This window comes from Equus przewalskii, chromosome X, assembly GCF_037783145.1.
Source record: "Equus przewalskii isolate Varuska chromosome X, EquPr2, whole genome shotgun sequence".
Taxonomy (NCBI): domain Eukaryota; kingdom Metazoa; phylum Chordata; class Mammalia; order Perissodactyla; family Equidae; genus Equus; species Equus przewalskii.
Genome location: NC_091863.1, coordinates 19339135 through 19353029, shown reverse-complemented (window position 1 = coordinate 19353029; position 13895 = coordinate 19339135). Strand labels below are relative to the sequence as shown.

The 13895-nt window shown below is 38.2% G+C and overlaps 1 protein-coding gene and 1 pseudogene across 10 annotated transcripts in view; one reads left to right on the top strand and one right to left on the bottom strand.

Annotated features, from left to right (window-relative positions):
- The window catches only part of PCYT1B (phosphate cytidylyltransferase 1B, choline), a 152393-nt gene that overhangs the window by 65126 nt on the left and 73372 nt on the right, over positions 1-13895 (top strand). For all 10 annotated transcript variants that reach the window (XM_070604966.1, XM_070604967.1, XM_070604964.1 and 7 more), the window contains one exon: positions 13730-13881. In XM_070604966.1, the coding sequence (XP_070461067.1) occupies positions 13730-13881 (152 nt within the window). The remainder of the gene's footprint in view (positions 1-13729; positions 13882-13895) is intronic.
- On the bottom strand, positions 5020-5190 carry LOC139081251 (U2 spliceosomal RNA; annotated as a pseudogene).

Below are 13895 nucleotides of genomic sequence, written 5' to 3'. Positions count from 1 at the left end.
TATGTGGTAACCTGTGTACATTCTATGGGTTTTTACAAATACATAGTGACGCGTATCTACCACTGTAATATCATACAGAATAGTTTCACTGCCCTAAAAATCCTCTGCACTCTGCCTATTCATCCCTCCCTCCGCCCAACCCCTGGCAACCACTGATCTTTTTACTGTCTCCATAGTTTTGCCTTTTCTAGAATGTCATAAGACTGGAATCATATAGGATATACCTTTTTCAGATTGGCTTCTTTCACTTAGTAATATGCATTTAAGGTTCTTCCATGTCTTTTCATAGTTTGCTAGCTCATTTCTTTTTAGTGCTGAATAATACTCCATTGTCTGGATGTAACACAGTTTATTTATCCATTCACCTCCTGAAGGACATCTTGATTACTTCCAAGTTTTGGTAGTTATGAATAAAGCTGCTATAAACATCTGTGTGCAGGTTTTTGTATGGACATAAGTTTTCAATTCATTTGGGTAAATACCAATGTGCGGGATTGCTGGATTGTATGTTGAGTATGTTTAGTTTTGTGAGAAACTGCCAAAGTATCTTCCAAAATGACTGTACCATTTTGCATCCCCACCGGCAATGAATGAGAGTTCTTTTTTTTTTTTTTAAAGATTTTATTTTTCCTTTTTCTCCCCAAAGCCCCAGGGTACATAGTTGTATATTTTTAGTTGTGGGTCCTTCTAGTTGTGGCATGTGGGACGCTGCCTCAGCATGGCTTGATAAGCGGTGCTATGTCTGCTCCCAGGATCCGAACTGGCGAAACCCTGGGCAGCTGAAGCAGAGCATGTGACTTAACCACTCGGCCACGGAGCCTGCCCCCTGAATGAGAGTTCTTATTGCTCTGTTTCCTCATCAGCACTTGGTGGTGTCAGTTTTTTAGGTTTTGACCATTCTAATAGGCATATAGTGGTATCTCATTGTTGCTTCATTTTGCAATTCCTTGGTGACATGTGATGTTGAACGTCTTTTCATATGCTTACTTGCAATCTGGATATCTTCTTTGGTGAGGTGTCTGTTTATATCTTTTGCCAATTTTTTAATCAGGTTGTTCATTTTCTTACTGTTGAGTTTTAAGAGTTCTTTCTATAGTTTGGACAACAGTCCTTTATCAGATACGTCTTTTTCAAGTATTTTCTGTGTAAGTCTGTGGTTTGTCTTCTCAGTCCCTTGACATTGTCTTTCACAGAGAAGTTTTTAATTTTAATGAAGTCCAGCTTATCAGGTGTGTCTTTGATGGTTTGTGCCTTTGATGTTGTATCTAAAAAGTCATTGTCATACCCAAGGTCTCCTAGGTTTTCTCCTATGTTATCTTCTAGGAGTTTTATACTTTTGTGTTTTACATTTAGATTTATGATACATTTTGAGTTAATTTTTGTGAAGGGTATAAGGTCTGTATCTAGATTCATTTTTTTGCACGTGGATGTCCAGTGTTCCAGCACCATTTGTTGAAAAGACTATCTTTGCTCCATTGTATTGCATTTTCTCCCTTGTCAAAGATCAGTTGACTATATTTATGTGGGTCTATGCCTGGGCTGTGTATTCTGTTCCATTGATCTATTTGTCCATTCTTTCACCAATACCACACTTTCTTGATCACTGTAGCTTTATAGTAAGTTTTGAAGTTGGGTAGTGCTAGTCCTTCAACTTTGTTCTTCTCTTCCAATATTGATTTGGATATTCTGGGTCTTTTGCTTCTCCATGTAAACTTTAGAATCAGTTTATCGATAGCCACAAAATAACTTGCTGTTATTTTGATTGGCATGGCATTGAATCTATAGATCAAGTTGGGAAGAACTGACATCTTGACAATATTGAGTCTTCCTATCCATAAACATGGACTATCTCTCCATTTATTTTGTTCTTCTTTGATAGCTTTCATCAGAGTTTTGTAGTTTTCCTCGTATAGATCTTGTACATATTTTGTTAGATTTAAACCTAAATGTTTCACTTTTGGGGGATATTAATGTAAATGGTAATGTGTTTTTAATTTTAAAGTCCACTTACTCATTGCTGGTACAGGCATACCTCAGAGATATTGCGAGTTCAGTTCCAGACCACCACAATAAAGCAAATAGCACAATAAAGTGAGTCACTTGAATTTTTTGGTTTCCCAGTGCATATAAAAGTTATGTTTACAATATACTATAGTCTATTAAGTGTGCAATACCATTATGTCTAAAAAAATGTACATACTTTAATTAAAAAATACTTTATTGCTAAAAAATGCTAACCATTATCTGAGCCTTCAGTGAGTCGTAATCTTTTTGCTGATGAAGTGTCTTATAAAAAACACACTATAGTGAAGTGCAATAAAACTAGGTATGCCTGTATATAGGAAAGTGATTGACTTTTGTATATTAACCTGGTATTCTGCAACCTTGCTGTAATTGCTTATTGTTTCTAGGAGTTTCTTTGTCTATTCTTTCAAATTTTCTATGTAGACAATCATGTCATCGGTGAACAAGAACAGTTTTACTTCTTCGCTTCCCAATCTGTATAGCTTTTCTTTCCCTTTCTTGTCTTGTTGTACTAGCTAGGACTTCCAGTACAAGTTGAAAAGCAGTGGTGAGAGGGGACATCCTTGCCTTGTTCCTGGTCTTAGTGGGAAACTTTTGAGTTTCTCACCATTAAGTATGATGTTAGCTGTTGGTTTTTTGTAGATGCTCTCTATCCAGTTGACGAAGTTCCCCTCTAGTCATAGTTGCTAAGAGTTCTTATCATTAATGAGTATTGGGTTTTATCAAATGCTTTGCTATATCTATAGATATGATCATGTGATTTTTCTTCTTTAGCCTGTTAGTGTGATGGATTACATTGATTTTCAAATGTTAAACTAGCCTTGCATATCTGGGATAAATCCCAATTTGTTGAGGTGTATAATTCTTTTTCTACATTATTGGATTTGATTTGTTAATATTTTGTTGAAGAGTTTTGCATCAATGTTCATGAGAGATATTGGTCTGTTGTTTTCTTTTCTTGTACTGTCCTTGGTTTAGGTATTAGGGTAATGCTAGCCTCATAGAATGAGTTAGAATGTATTCCCTCTGCTTCTGTCTTCTGGAAGAGATTGTAGAGAATTGGTATGGTTTCTTCCTTAAAAGTTTGGTAGAATTCACCAGTGAACCCATCTGGGCCTGGTGCTTTCTCTTTTGAAAGGTTATTTATTATTGATTGCATTTCTTTAAGAGATATAGGCCTATTCAGATTGTCTGTTTCTTCTTGTGTGAGTTTTGGCGGCTTCTATCTTTCAAGGAATTGGTCCATTTCATCTATGTTATCAAATTTGTGGGTGTAGCATTGTTCATAATATTCCTTTATTATCCCTTAATGCTCCTGAGATCTGTAGTAATGTCCCCTCTTTCATTTCTGATATTAGTAATTTGTGTCTTTTCTCTTTTTTCCTTAGTTAGCTTGGCTAGAGGCTTACCAATTTTATTAATCTTTTCAGAAAACCAGCTTTTGGTCTCATTGATTTTCTCTATTGATTCCTGTTTTCAGTTTCATTGATTTCTGCTCTGAGTTTTATTATTTCTTTCCTTCTGCTTACTTGGGATTTAATTTGCTCTTTTTCTAGCTTCCTAAAGTGGAAACTTAGATTATACATTTTAGATCTTTTCTCTTTTCCAATATATATATTCAATGCTATAAATTTCCCTCTAAGCACTATTTTCACTGAATCCTACAAATCCTGATAAGTTATGTTTTCATTTTCATTAAGTTCAAAATATTAAAAAATTTCTCTTGAGGTTTATTCTTTGACCCATGTGCTATATAGGAGTGTGTTGTTTAATTTCCAAGTATTTGGGGATTTTCCAGCTGTCTTTCTGTTGTTTCCTAGTTTAATTCCATTGTGGTCTGAGAGCAGATGTGGTATTATTTCTATTCTTTTAAATTTGCTAAGGTATGTTTCATAGCCCAGAATGTAGTCTATCTTGGTGAATGTTCCATGTGAGCTTGAGAAGGGTGTATATTCTGCTGTGGTTAGATGAAGCAGTCTGTAGATGTCAATTACATGCAGTTGATTGATGGTGCTTTTGAGTTTAACTGTGTCCTTATTCATTTTCTGTCTGCTAGATCTGTCCATTTCTGATAGAGGGGTGTTAAAGTCTTCAACTATAATAGTGGATTTATCTATTTCTCCTTGCAGTTCTATCAGTTTCTGCTTTAACTTATTTTGACTCTGTTGTTAGGCACATACACATTAAGGACTGTTATGTTTTCTTAGAATATTTGCCCCTTTATCATTGTGTAATGCCCCTTTTTATCTTGGATAACTTTCCTTGCTCTGAAGTCTGCTCTGTCTGAAATTATTGTAGCTATTCCCACTTCCTTTTGATTAGTGTTAGCATAGTGTATCTCCGTCCCTTTACTTTTAATGTAGATGTGTCTTTATGTTTAAAGTGGGTTTCTTGTAGACAACATATAGTTGGGTTTTGTTTTTTGATCCACTCTGACAATCTCTTTTAATTGGTGAATTTAGATCATTGACGTTCAAAGTGATTATTGATATAGTTGGTTTACTATCTACCACGTTGTCTCTGTTTTCTATTTGTTGTCTTAGTTCTTTGTTCCTACTTTTGTCTTCCATGCTTTTTCTCCCTTTTGTGGTTTTAATTGAGCATTTCGTATAATTCCATTTTCTCTCCTTTCTTGGCATATCAATTATACTTCTTTTTTTACCTTTTAGTGGTTGCCCTAGAGTGCAATATACATTCTAAACTAATCCAAGTCCACTTTCAAATAACACTATACCAGTAGTGCAAGTACCTTACAAAAACAAAATGTTTCTAATTCTTCCCTCCCATCCCTCATATCATTGCTGTCATTCATTTCATATGTACATAAAATTGAACACATTGTTGCTGTTATTATTTTGAACAAATTATCTGTTAGATGAATTAAGAATAAGAAAAATAAAAGTTTTGTTTAACTTCATTTATTCATTCTCTACTGCTCTTCCTTCCTTTATGTAGATCTGAATTTCTGACCCATATCATTTTTCTTCACTCTGAAAAACTTTTTTTTCTCTGAAGAACTTTTAAAAACATTTCTTGCAAAGCAAGTCTACTGGAAACAAATTCCCTCAATTTTGTTTGTCTGAGGAAGTCTTTATTTCTCCTTCTCTTTTAAACTGATAAGAACAGATAGTACACTTGATCTTAGCCAAAAGGCCAAGAAGTGATCGCTCCTCGTTTAAAAAATAATTTTGCCAGGTACAGAATTCTAGGTTGGTGGGGTTTTTTCTCTCAACACTGTAAATATTTCACTCTATTCTCTTCTTGCTTGCATTGTTTCTGTGGAGAAGTCCAATGTAATTTTTATCCTTACTCCTCTATAGGTAAGATGTTTTTCATTTTCCCCTCTGGCTTCTTTCTAGATTTCTTCTTTGGCATTTATTCTGTTTGGTGTTCTCTAACATTTAAATGAGATGAGGGGGATCTCATTATTTGTGGATGAATATATTATTGCTAGAATGAGACAGGGTTTAACATTGATGTTATACCTATTTTTCCTTGTTATAGATGTAAGTGCTGAAATATTTTGTTCACACAAATATTTAGACAGGAATGGAAGAAGTTTGTTATAGCAATGCCACTCAAACTTTGAAATCGTGAATTATTTGCCAAATATCACAAAAATAATTTATTATTATTGTCATCAAAATGATTGTAATGTTCTATCAAGTGACAATTTGTTAAGATCCTCTTTCAAATTTGTTGCAAGGAATGGATTAGAAATGACCTGACCTGAAAAAAAGATTTGTTTCCAAAGTATTAGAATAATTTGCTTTCTCCTTCTCTGGGAAGTATAATAAAAAGGCTTTACCAAAACTTATCAAATGACTTTTAAAGGTTTTTTTTCCTTTTTCTCCCAAAGCCCCCTGGTACATAGTTGCGTATTTTCAGTTGTGGGTCCTTCTAGTTGTGGCATGTGGGACGCTGCTTCAGCATGGCTTGATGAGCGGTGCCACATCCGTGCCCAGGATTCGAACCAGTGAAACCCTGGGCTGCCCAAGCAGAGTGCGCGAACTTAACCACTCGGCCATGGTGCTTGCCCCTCAAATGACTTTTAATTATAACCCTTACACTTTTACTTGAAAGCAACTTATTCAACCAGATATACTCAGAAAGGGTTGGGGAAATGGAAATATTGGTAATTTTATTATACCGTTGCCGCTCCAATAATTTTTGATAAAATGCTCTTATCATTTGCTTAAAACTTTTTTCTTTTTAAAAAAACGAAACCTTGGGGCTGCAGTTTTAACTTACTAAATTTGTGGAAAACATCATCTAGCCTAATTGGCAAACCTACTAAAAACCTAGAAACCAAGGAAAAGTCTTTTGTTTTTTTAAATTATTTTATTGAGGTCATATTGGTTTATAACATTGTGTAATTTCAGGTGTACATTATTATCTGTCGGTTTCTGTGTAGACTGCACCTTGCTCACCCCCAGTAGTCTACATTTTATCCGTCACCATATGCACATGCCCTTTTACCCCGTCACCCTCCTCCCACATGGTAACCACTGATCTGTTCTCTTTATCCTTGTGTTTGTTTATCCTCCACATATGAGTGAAATCATATGGTGTTTGTCCTTCTCTATCTGGCTTATTTTGCTTAACATAATACCCTCAAGGTCCATCCATGTTGTTGCAAATGGCACGATTTTGTCTGTTTTTATGGCTGACTAGTATTCCATTGTATGTATATACCACATCTTCTTTATCCATTCATCTGTTGATGGGCACTTAGGTTGCTTCCACGTCTTGGCTATTGTGAATAATGCTGCAATGAACGTTGGGGTGCATAAATCTCTTTGTATTGTTCATTTCATGTTCTTTGAATAAATACCCAGTAGTGTGATAGCTGGATCACATAGTATTTCTATTTTTAATTTTTTGAGAGGAAAAGTCTTTTCAATTCAAATGTATTTCAAGAAGCTTTATAAAAATTACTGAGAAATAAATTATAGAATGCATTGTATGAGATAGAATCAGTCAAGATTAAAATGAGGGGCCGGCCCGGTGGCGCAGTGGTTAAGTTTGCACGTTCCGCTTCTTGGCGGCCTGGGGTTCGCTGGTCAGATCCTGGGTGCAGACATGGCACTGCTTGGCACGCCATGCTGTGGTAGGGATCCCACATATAAAGTAGAGGAAGATGGGCACAGATGTTAGTTCAGGGCCAGGCTTCCTCAGCAAAAAAAGAGAAGGACTGGCAGTAGTTAGCTCAGGGCTAATCTTCCTCAAAAAAAAAAAAAAAAGATTAAAATGAGGTAATTATAATAAGTTATAAACGAGACAATCAGTGTGCTTAATTTATAGTAATGCAATGTAACTGATAAAGTTATATGATATTTATAAAGAGAGGAGTTGATAAAAAAAGTCATTTTATTCCTTCTCTAAATATTGGTGTGTGTGTATCAAACTCTGATTTGACTTTTGAGTATAATAAAATAAAATATAAAATCAGAAATGACTTAATTATCTTTATTAGACACCATGGTTATACTTTTCCTATGTATTCAAGGATAGAAAACGGAATATACTACTAAAAAAAATTTGTCAGTAGATATTTTATTTTTTGTTATGAGGAGACAGAAAATAATAAACATTTTGGAAGATGAAATGGGATAAGGATTATCTGTAAATGGAATAAGTCTTTTATGATGTGAGTTGATCAAATAGATTTTCAGCTTCCTTTTTAAATATAGGCATACCTTGTTTTATTGTGCTTCACTTTATTGTGCTTTGCAGATATTGCATTTTTTATAACACGCTCTGCCAGCAAAAAGATCATGACTTACTGAGGGCTCAGATGACGGTTAGCATTTTTTAGCAATAAACTATTTTTGAATTAAGGTATGTACATTGTTTTTAGACCTATGCTATTGCACATTTAATAGACTATACTATAGTGTAAACATAACTTTTATATGCACTGGGAAACCAAAAAATTTGTGTGACTCACTTTATTGCAATATTTGTTTTATTTTAGTGGTCTAGAACTTAACCTGCAATATCTCCAAGGTATGCCTGTAATGCATATGAAATCTGAAATAAAGTCATGTAAATGTTTTATCCATTTGTTTGTTCCAATGTATTTTGAAAAATTTGATAATTCCAGAAGATATTCCAGTTACATTTCTAAGAAGCAGTGGTACCAGCCTACACAGCTTTGGCTTATTGAAGTGATTTTGAAGTGAATAGCTGGGAAAAATGCTTACTCTTAACTAAAAGAGAAAAGGCATTTTTAGGATTCAATATGAGTATTGAGACTAGCTGGAAAAATGCTTACCCTTGACTACACGAAAAAGCCATTTTTAGCATTTGCTATTTCTTTCCAACACTCCTTTTGCTTTGAATTCCTGGGCCTTATTCCTCAAGATCCTTGTGTCCTTTGATGACAATTGGGAGAAGGAAGAGGCAAAGTTGTTCGGCAAAAATTTGCATTATTCTCCACTCTACCATATGTAGTTTCTAACACCCGGCTTCACCTATAATGGAAATGCGTGTCAGACAGGGAAAGGCAGGAAGCCTTTACAGGTTCGTGGTGCTTTGAATAGTCCTTAAACGAGGTTTCCATTTGGTTTGACCTGAAGTCTCGCCTCCTACCTCTTGCAGTGCAACACAGGAAGGTTTGAATAATGGTGTCTTTCTTTTCTAAAGTGGAGCAAAGGTGCTTTTGGACACAGAGGCTTTCTCGGGTGCATTAATTTTAGGAAAGGGTACCGTGGAAGTTGAGGATCTGGAAACTGATTCCTTTAAAGCTTTCTGCGCGTGTATACCTCTTGAAAAGTCTTAGTGTATCCCCAGAGGTATGTGTGCCCCAGTTTGAAGACCATTGCCTAGACTATCTTGCTTGAGTATCACAAACCAACTTAATGGCAGACATTTCTATAGTGAGGCAAGTCAGAGAGCCCTTTATGAATAGGTATTCTGTCTTGTTGGTTGAAAGACTTGCTCTTGATATTGTGTGTGTAGTTAGCAAATACAACGCTTATGGTGAGTTGAAGGAAGCTGCTATATTAATTGTGGGCCCTCTTACACCTGCAGGTAGGTTTGTTGTAGGAATTCCCCCTGGTTAGAGCAAGGACTTTGCTCATGAAACCACTGTGATCGGAGCAAGGGTACAGACAGGTACTTGCTTGAAATACTTGGTATTTGGCAGAAATCATTGCTCCAAAAACCAGAAACTGTGATAACTGGAGGTCCTACAGTCTACTTCTCAACCTTAGGCAGTAACAGGCGCCACAAACTGCCATGATTTTGCACTATGATTGTAATACCTGTGTTTCTAATGTTTAAGCATGTAGCCAGTAATAATTTGGAAATTCTTTTATGCAAGCTCATCCTGTTGGTGTTGTTTTAGTGAATTGAAACTACCTAGTTGTAAAATCCTTTTTTTCCTCCATTTTAATTTAAAAGTTCATTTAAAAAACAAGTCAAGAAATTAAAATTTATATCAGAGAGTTTTTTCCCTAAAAAATGTTTTATAAGGATGTGAGTCACCAGATACCCACCTCTGCCCCACAAGATGGGAATAAAAAAATAACAGTAATAAATTAATACTACTCCTACTATAACAGATATAGATATTACCTCATAAACATGAGTTTATGCTCTATTGTATTTTAACTGAAATTAAATATTTCTCTAAGAGGCCATTTTGCCTGACTCGTGGGAAATTCAGTCTCAGTCCTTGTTGGGCTCTCTGTACCTCCCTAGAGTCGAACAAGATTCCAAAATGTTGGTAGAAACAGGGAAGGGGCTTCCAGTCTTCAGCCTAGTGCTGTTTTTGCACTACCCTTATCATCTGAGTCCATAGATTTTCTAGAAGGAAGCAGATCCACTGCGCCTATGGAAGGGGAGGCACCTGCAGTCCGTGCCCAGGTGGAACCCCAGTGCTTAGGGCACCATGTCCTCATCCCTCTTGAGACTCTGCTGCTGGCTCCCGCTGCCTGTGGGATCCTCAGACCTTTGGCCTCTTTTTTTGTTTGGAGGAATCTTCTCTCTCTTGATCTTCTTCCTTACAGAATTCTCCCACGGAGCTCTGGCTTGGGGAAAACAGTATTCAGGAAGGCAGGCTGTCTACCAACAACTTGCACTTCACAGCTTCTGAGGGGGGAGTTTGTATCAAGAGGCTGGGCACCTTCTTGGAGTGGGGGCCGGGAAAAGACAGAACCCAAAACACAAATGAAGATCGCCACAAATGGCCCTAAATTTCTACTACTATTAATAATTAGCAAACGTCACTAAGCATTACTGTTTGCTCATATATGTGATCACATGTAATTCTCAAAACTTCACCATGTTTTAAAAGCAGACAACTGAGGCTTAGAGAGTTTGAGTCACTCTCCCAGTGATAAGTAGCAGAGCTGGGATTAGAATCCACGTCTGTTGGGCTCTAAAGTTCAACCCCTATGTTGTATTTTCTCTCCTGCGGGATACTGGTAATATTTTATTTTGAGCATAGAGAGCTGCCAGGATGGGTTAGCTGCAGCATGGGCTCCTGGATAGCTCAGTGAATTCATCCATGGAACACCACTGCTCAGAATTCTCCATCTGCTTGTCAGAGTGCATTTGCCAAGACTCAAGAACAACGGTGCTGCTTTGGGCGTAATTAATGTTGAGACAGTAACTGGTCAGCGTGTTCAGCTGCTTCTTGAGGTCACTCCTGGGATATGAAAACAGGACCCCGTCTCGGCATAAACAGGATGTTTGTTTTCTGTGTGCTCTGTTGGGAGGCCATCATCTCAGTTATCTAGAAGTTATATCAAATTGCTGGGGTGCAGGTTCAGAAGGGGGTAGAATATGGTCTGGCTTGGTTTTGTGTTGTTTAAAATAGAAAATTGATGGATCCGAAATCCATTTCTGCTTAATATGCTTCTTGAGGTAGTATTTTAATAAAGTCCTAAAAGAACATTTAAAGTCTTGGATCAATTTTTAGATTGTATAGCTTGGACCAGAAATAATTCCTAGTTATGGAGTCAAAAGCCAACACAGTCAGTGAATCAATACATAACATAGTCATTATGGCCCAACTACCTGCCCCCTCCCATCCCCCACAGCTGGGCATGATGGGTGATGTAAAAACAGGCTGGGCTCTTTACTCAAGATGTTCGTAATATGCTTCAGGGGCTTTCAAATATTGTATGCATCAGAATTGTCCCTGAAGCTTGTCAAAAATAGAGCCGCCTGGGCCCCACTCCAGATCCACTGTCTTGGTCTGTTCGGGCTGCTACAACAAGACACCACAGACTGGGTGGCTTAAAAACAACAGAAGTTTATTTCTCACAGTTCTGGAGGCTGGGAAGTCCAAGATCAAGGCGCTAACATGGTCTCCTTCTGGTGAGGGCCCTCTTCCTGACTCACAGCTGGCACCTTCTCATTGTTTTCTTACACGGTGGAAGGTGCTAGGCATCTCTCTGGAGCCTCTTTTATCAGGCACTAGCCCCATGAGGTGGAACCCTCATGACCTAAGCACCTCCCAAAGGCCCACCTCCTAATATCATTACCTTTGGGAATTAAGATTTCAACACATGAATTTTGGGGGGACACATTCAGGCCACAGCACCCACTGAATCGAAATCTTGGGGAGTGGGGCCTGGGCATCTTTATTTTAACAAGCTCCTTAGGTGATTGTGATCCTCCTCAAGGTTTTCGAGCCAACCACGTGGTTGATGGTGTTTGGATAATGTAAACAGCTACAACGTTTTCTATGTTGTATTGTATTCTATATATGTCTATACAACATCCCAAGAAATATGTATAGGAGATATATAGGCATACACATGTGCATCTAGAGACACGTTAATCTCTTATTTGCATATATACTATTGAAAAGTGCCTGCATATAAATGTACATCTATTATTTTAAATCATAGTAAACATTTATTGAGGATCTATATGTATCAGGCACTGCTAATTCGTTCAACAAGTATTTGTTAAGAGCCCACTATGGGCCATCAGAAAATAAAACAGACAAAAGTTCCCATCCTGAAGGAGCTTATCTTTTAGGAGAAGAACACCAACAATAAGCAACATTAAATATGACAATTATATGGTGACCAGTGCCATGGCAAGAAGTAAAGTGGGGAGGGGATGGGGACTGCCAGTGGTGGGGGCGGGATCACAATTTAAATAGGGTGGTCGGGGAAGACTTGAGAGGGGACAGGGACTGAGCTCTGTGGCTCTTTGGAACTCAAGGGTTTCAGGTTTGGGGAACAGGAAGTGCAAAGCCCAGATCTGAGGAGAAGCATTCCTGGTGGCTTCAGGAAACAGCAAGGAGGCCAGGGGTTGGGACGCAATAGGAGATACAGTCAGAGAGGCAAGGAGTGGCGGGGGTGTGGATCTTGTAGAGGCCTGTAGCCGCTGGAGGAGTTTGGCTTACCCTGAGGGAGATGGGAAGGGTTCCGAGCCTGGGAATGACACAATCTGGCAGGTTTTAATAAGATCATGCTGGCTGATGAGAACAGGCTGCTGCGGGTGGGCAAGGCCGGACTCAGGAGACTAGTTAGGAGGCCACTGCAATAATTCGTGGGAGAGGTGGTGAATGGGCCAGGGAAGGAGTGGTGAAGGAGGCGGGAAGAACATGGCTTCCTGGCACACTGTGAAGGCAGAGCCAGAAGTTTTGCTGCTGGTTTGGATGCCGAGTGTGTGAGGACTTGCTATAGGAGGTTTTCCAAGGACGCTGGATGTGGCCATTGGCTGCACTTACTCTGTGGCCAGATTTGGTTCTGGATGTGGGTCATGATTTGGTTCCAAGAAAACGATCATATTTTTGTTTTAGAACACATCTTGTATACTTAAAATTTGTAAATTTATTGTGTGTACATAATACCTTAAAGCGAAAAACTCATCTTAAGGAGCAATCAGGGTAGTCTGGCTGTAGCAAGACCCTCACCAGGATATTGGGAACTGTACCCATAGGGACTGTACTGCAATTTCTTCCTGACACGTAGGAGAGTTCAGGAAAGCTGCCTTTGCCAACAAAAATATATTCGGATAGGATAATGAATAATATTTATTGTTCAGTTTATTTCAAAGCACTTTTATGTAAATCCTTTCCAAGGCTGATAATGGAGATAATACTATCCCCATTTGAGGATTCAGGAACCTGAGATCTGGAAAGGATAAGAGATGTGGGAAGGATGAACTCTGCTAGATCAGATCTTCTATTTTATGACTTTCTCCTCTTGATTGTGTGGCCTGATGTGTAGTGACCGGACATCAGACCAGGGAACAGAAGTGTGTGTGTGTGCACACGGGTATGCATGCACATGTACTTAGTAAAGTACAATGATCTAGTAAAGGAATTGGAACTGATTGTTCAAACCTCCTATAATTCAGGCTTCTTGGTTCCTCTCCTTCTCTCTCTTCTCTGTTCATTTGGTCATTTTATTTCTGGAAAGTAATTTTCACTGAAGGGTGGGATAGGGAAATAAAAAGATGTGAAAGTCACATTAGGTAGTGTGGAGAATAATTTTAATAAAAGCCACAGTGAAGAATGCAGTTGTAATTAGCACTAAAATGAAATTCTGAATTTCTGGTGGATTTCACCTTGCTTCACTTTCCTGATCCTTTGTTCCTGTAAAAAACTGAGTTTGATTATGCCGTGCACCTAGCGAGGCTCAGCTCCTTTTGTCTTGCTGAGGAAGCCATGTCTGGAGCGGGGTGGCTGTGAGCTGCCTGGGCCAGCCATTTAATGCATTGCCTGTTTCAGTTTGCAGTGATGACCTCACCCACAAATTCAAAGGTTTCACTGTGATGAACGAAGCAGAGAGATATGAAGCTCTCAGACACTGTCGTTATGTGGATGAAGTCATCAGAGATGCTCCGTGGACGCTCACACCGGAGTTTCTGGAAAAACACAAGGTACTTGTTCTTCC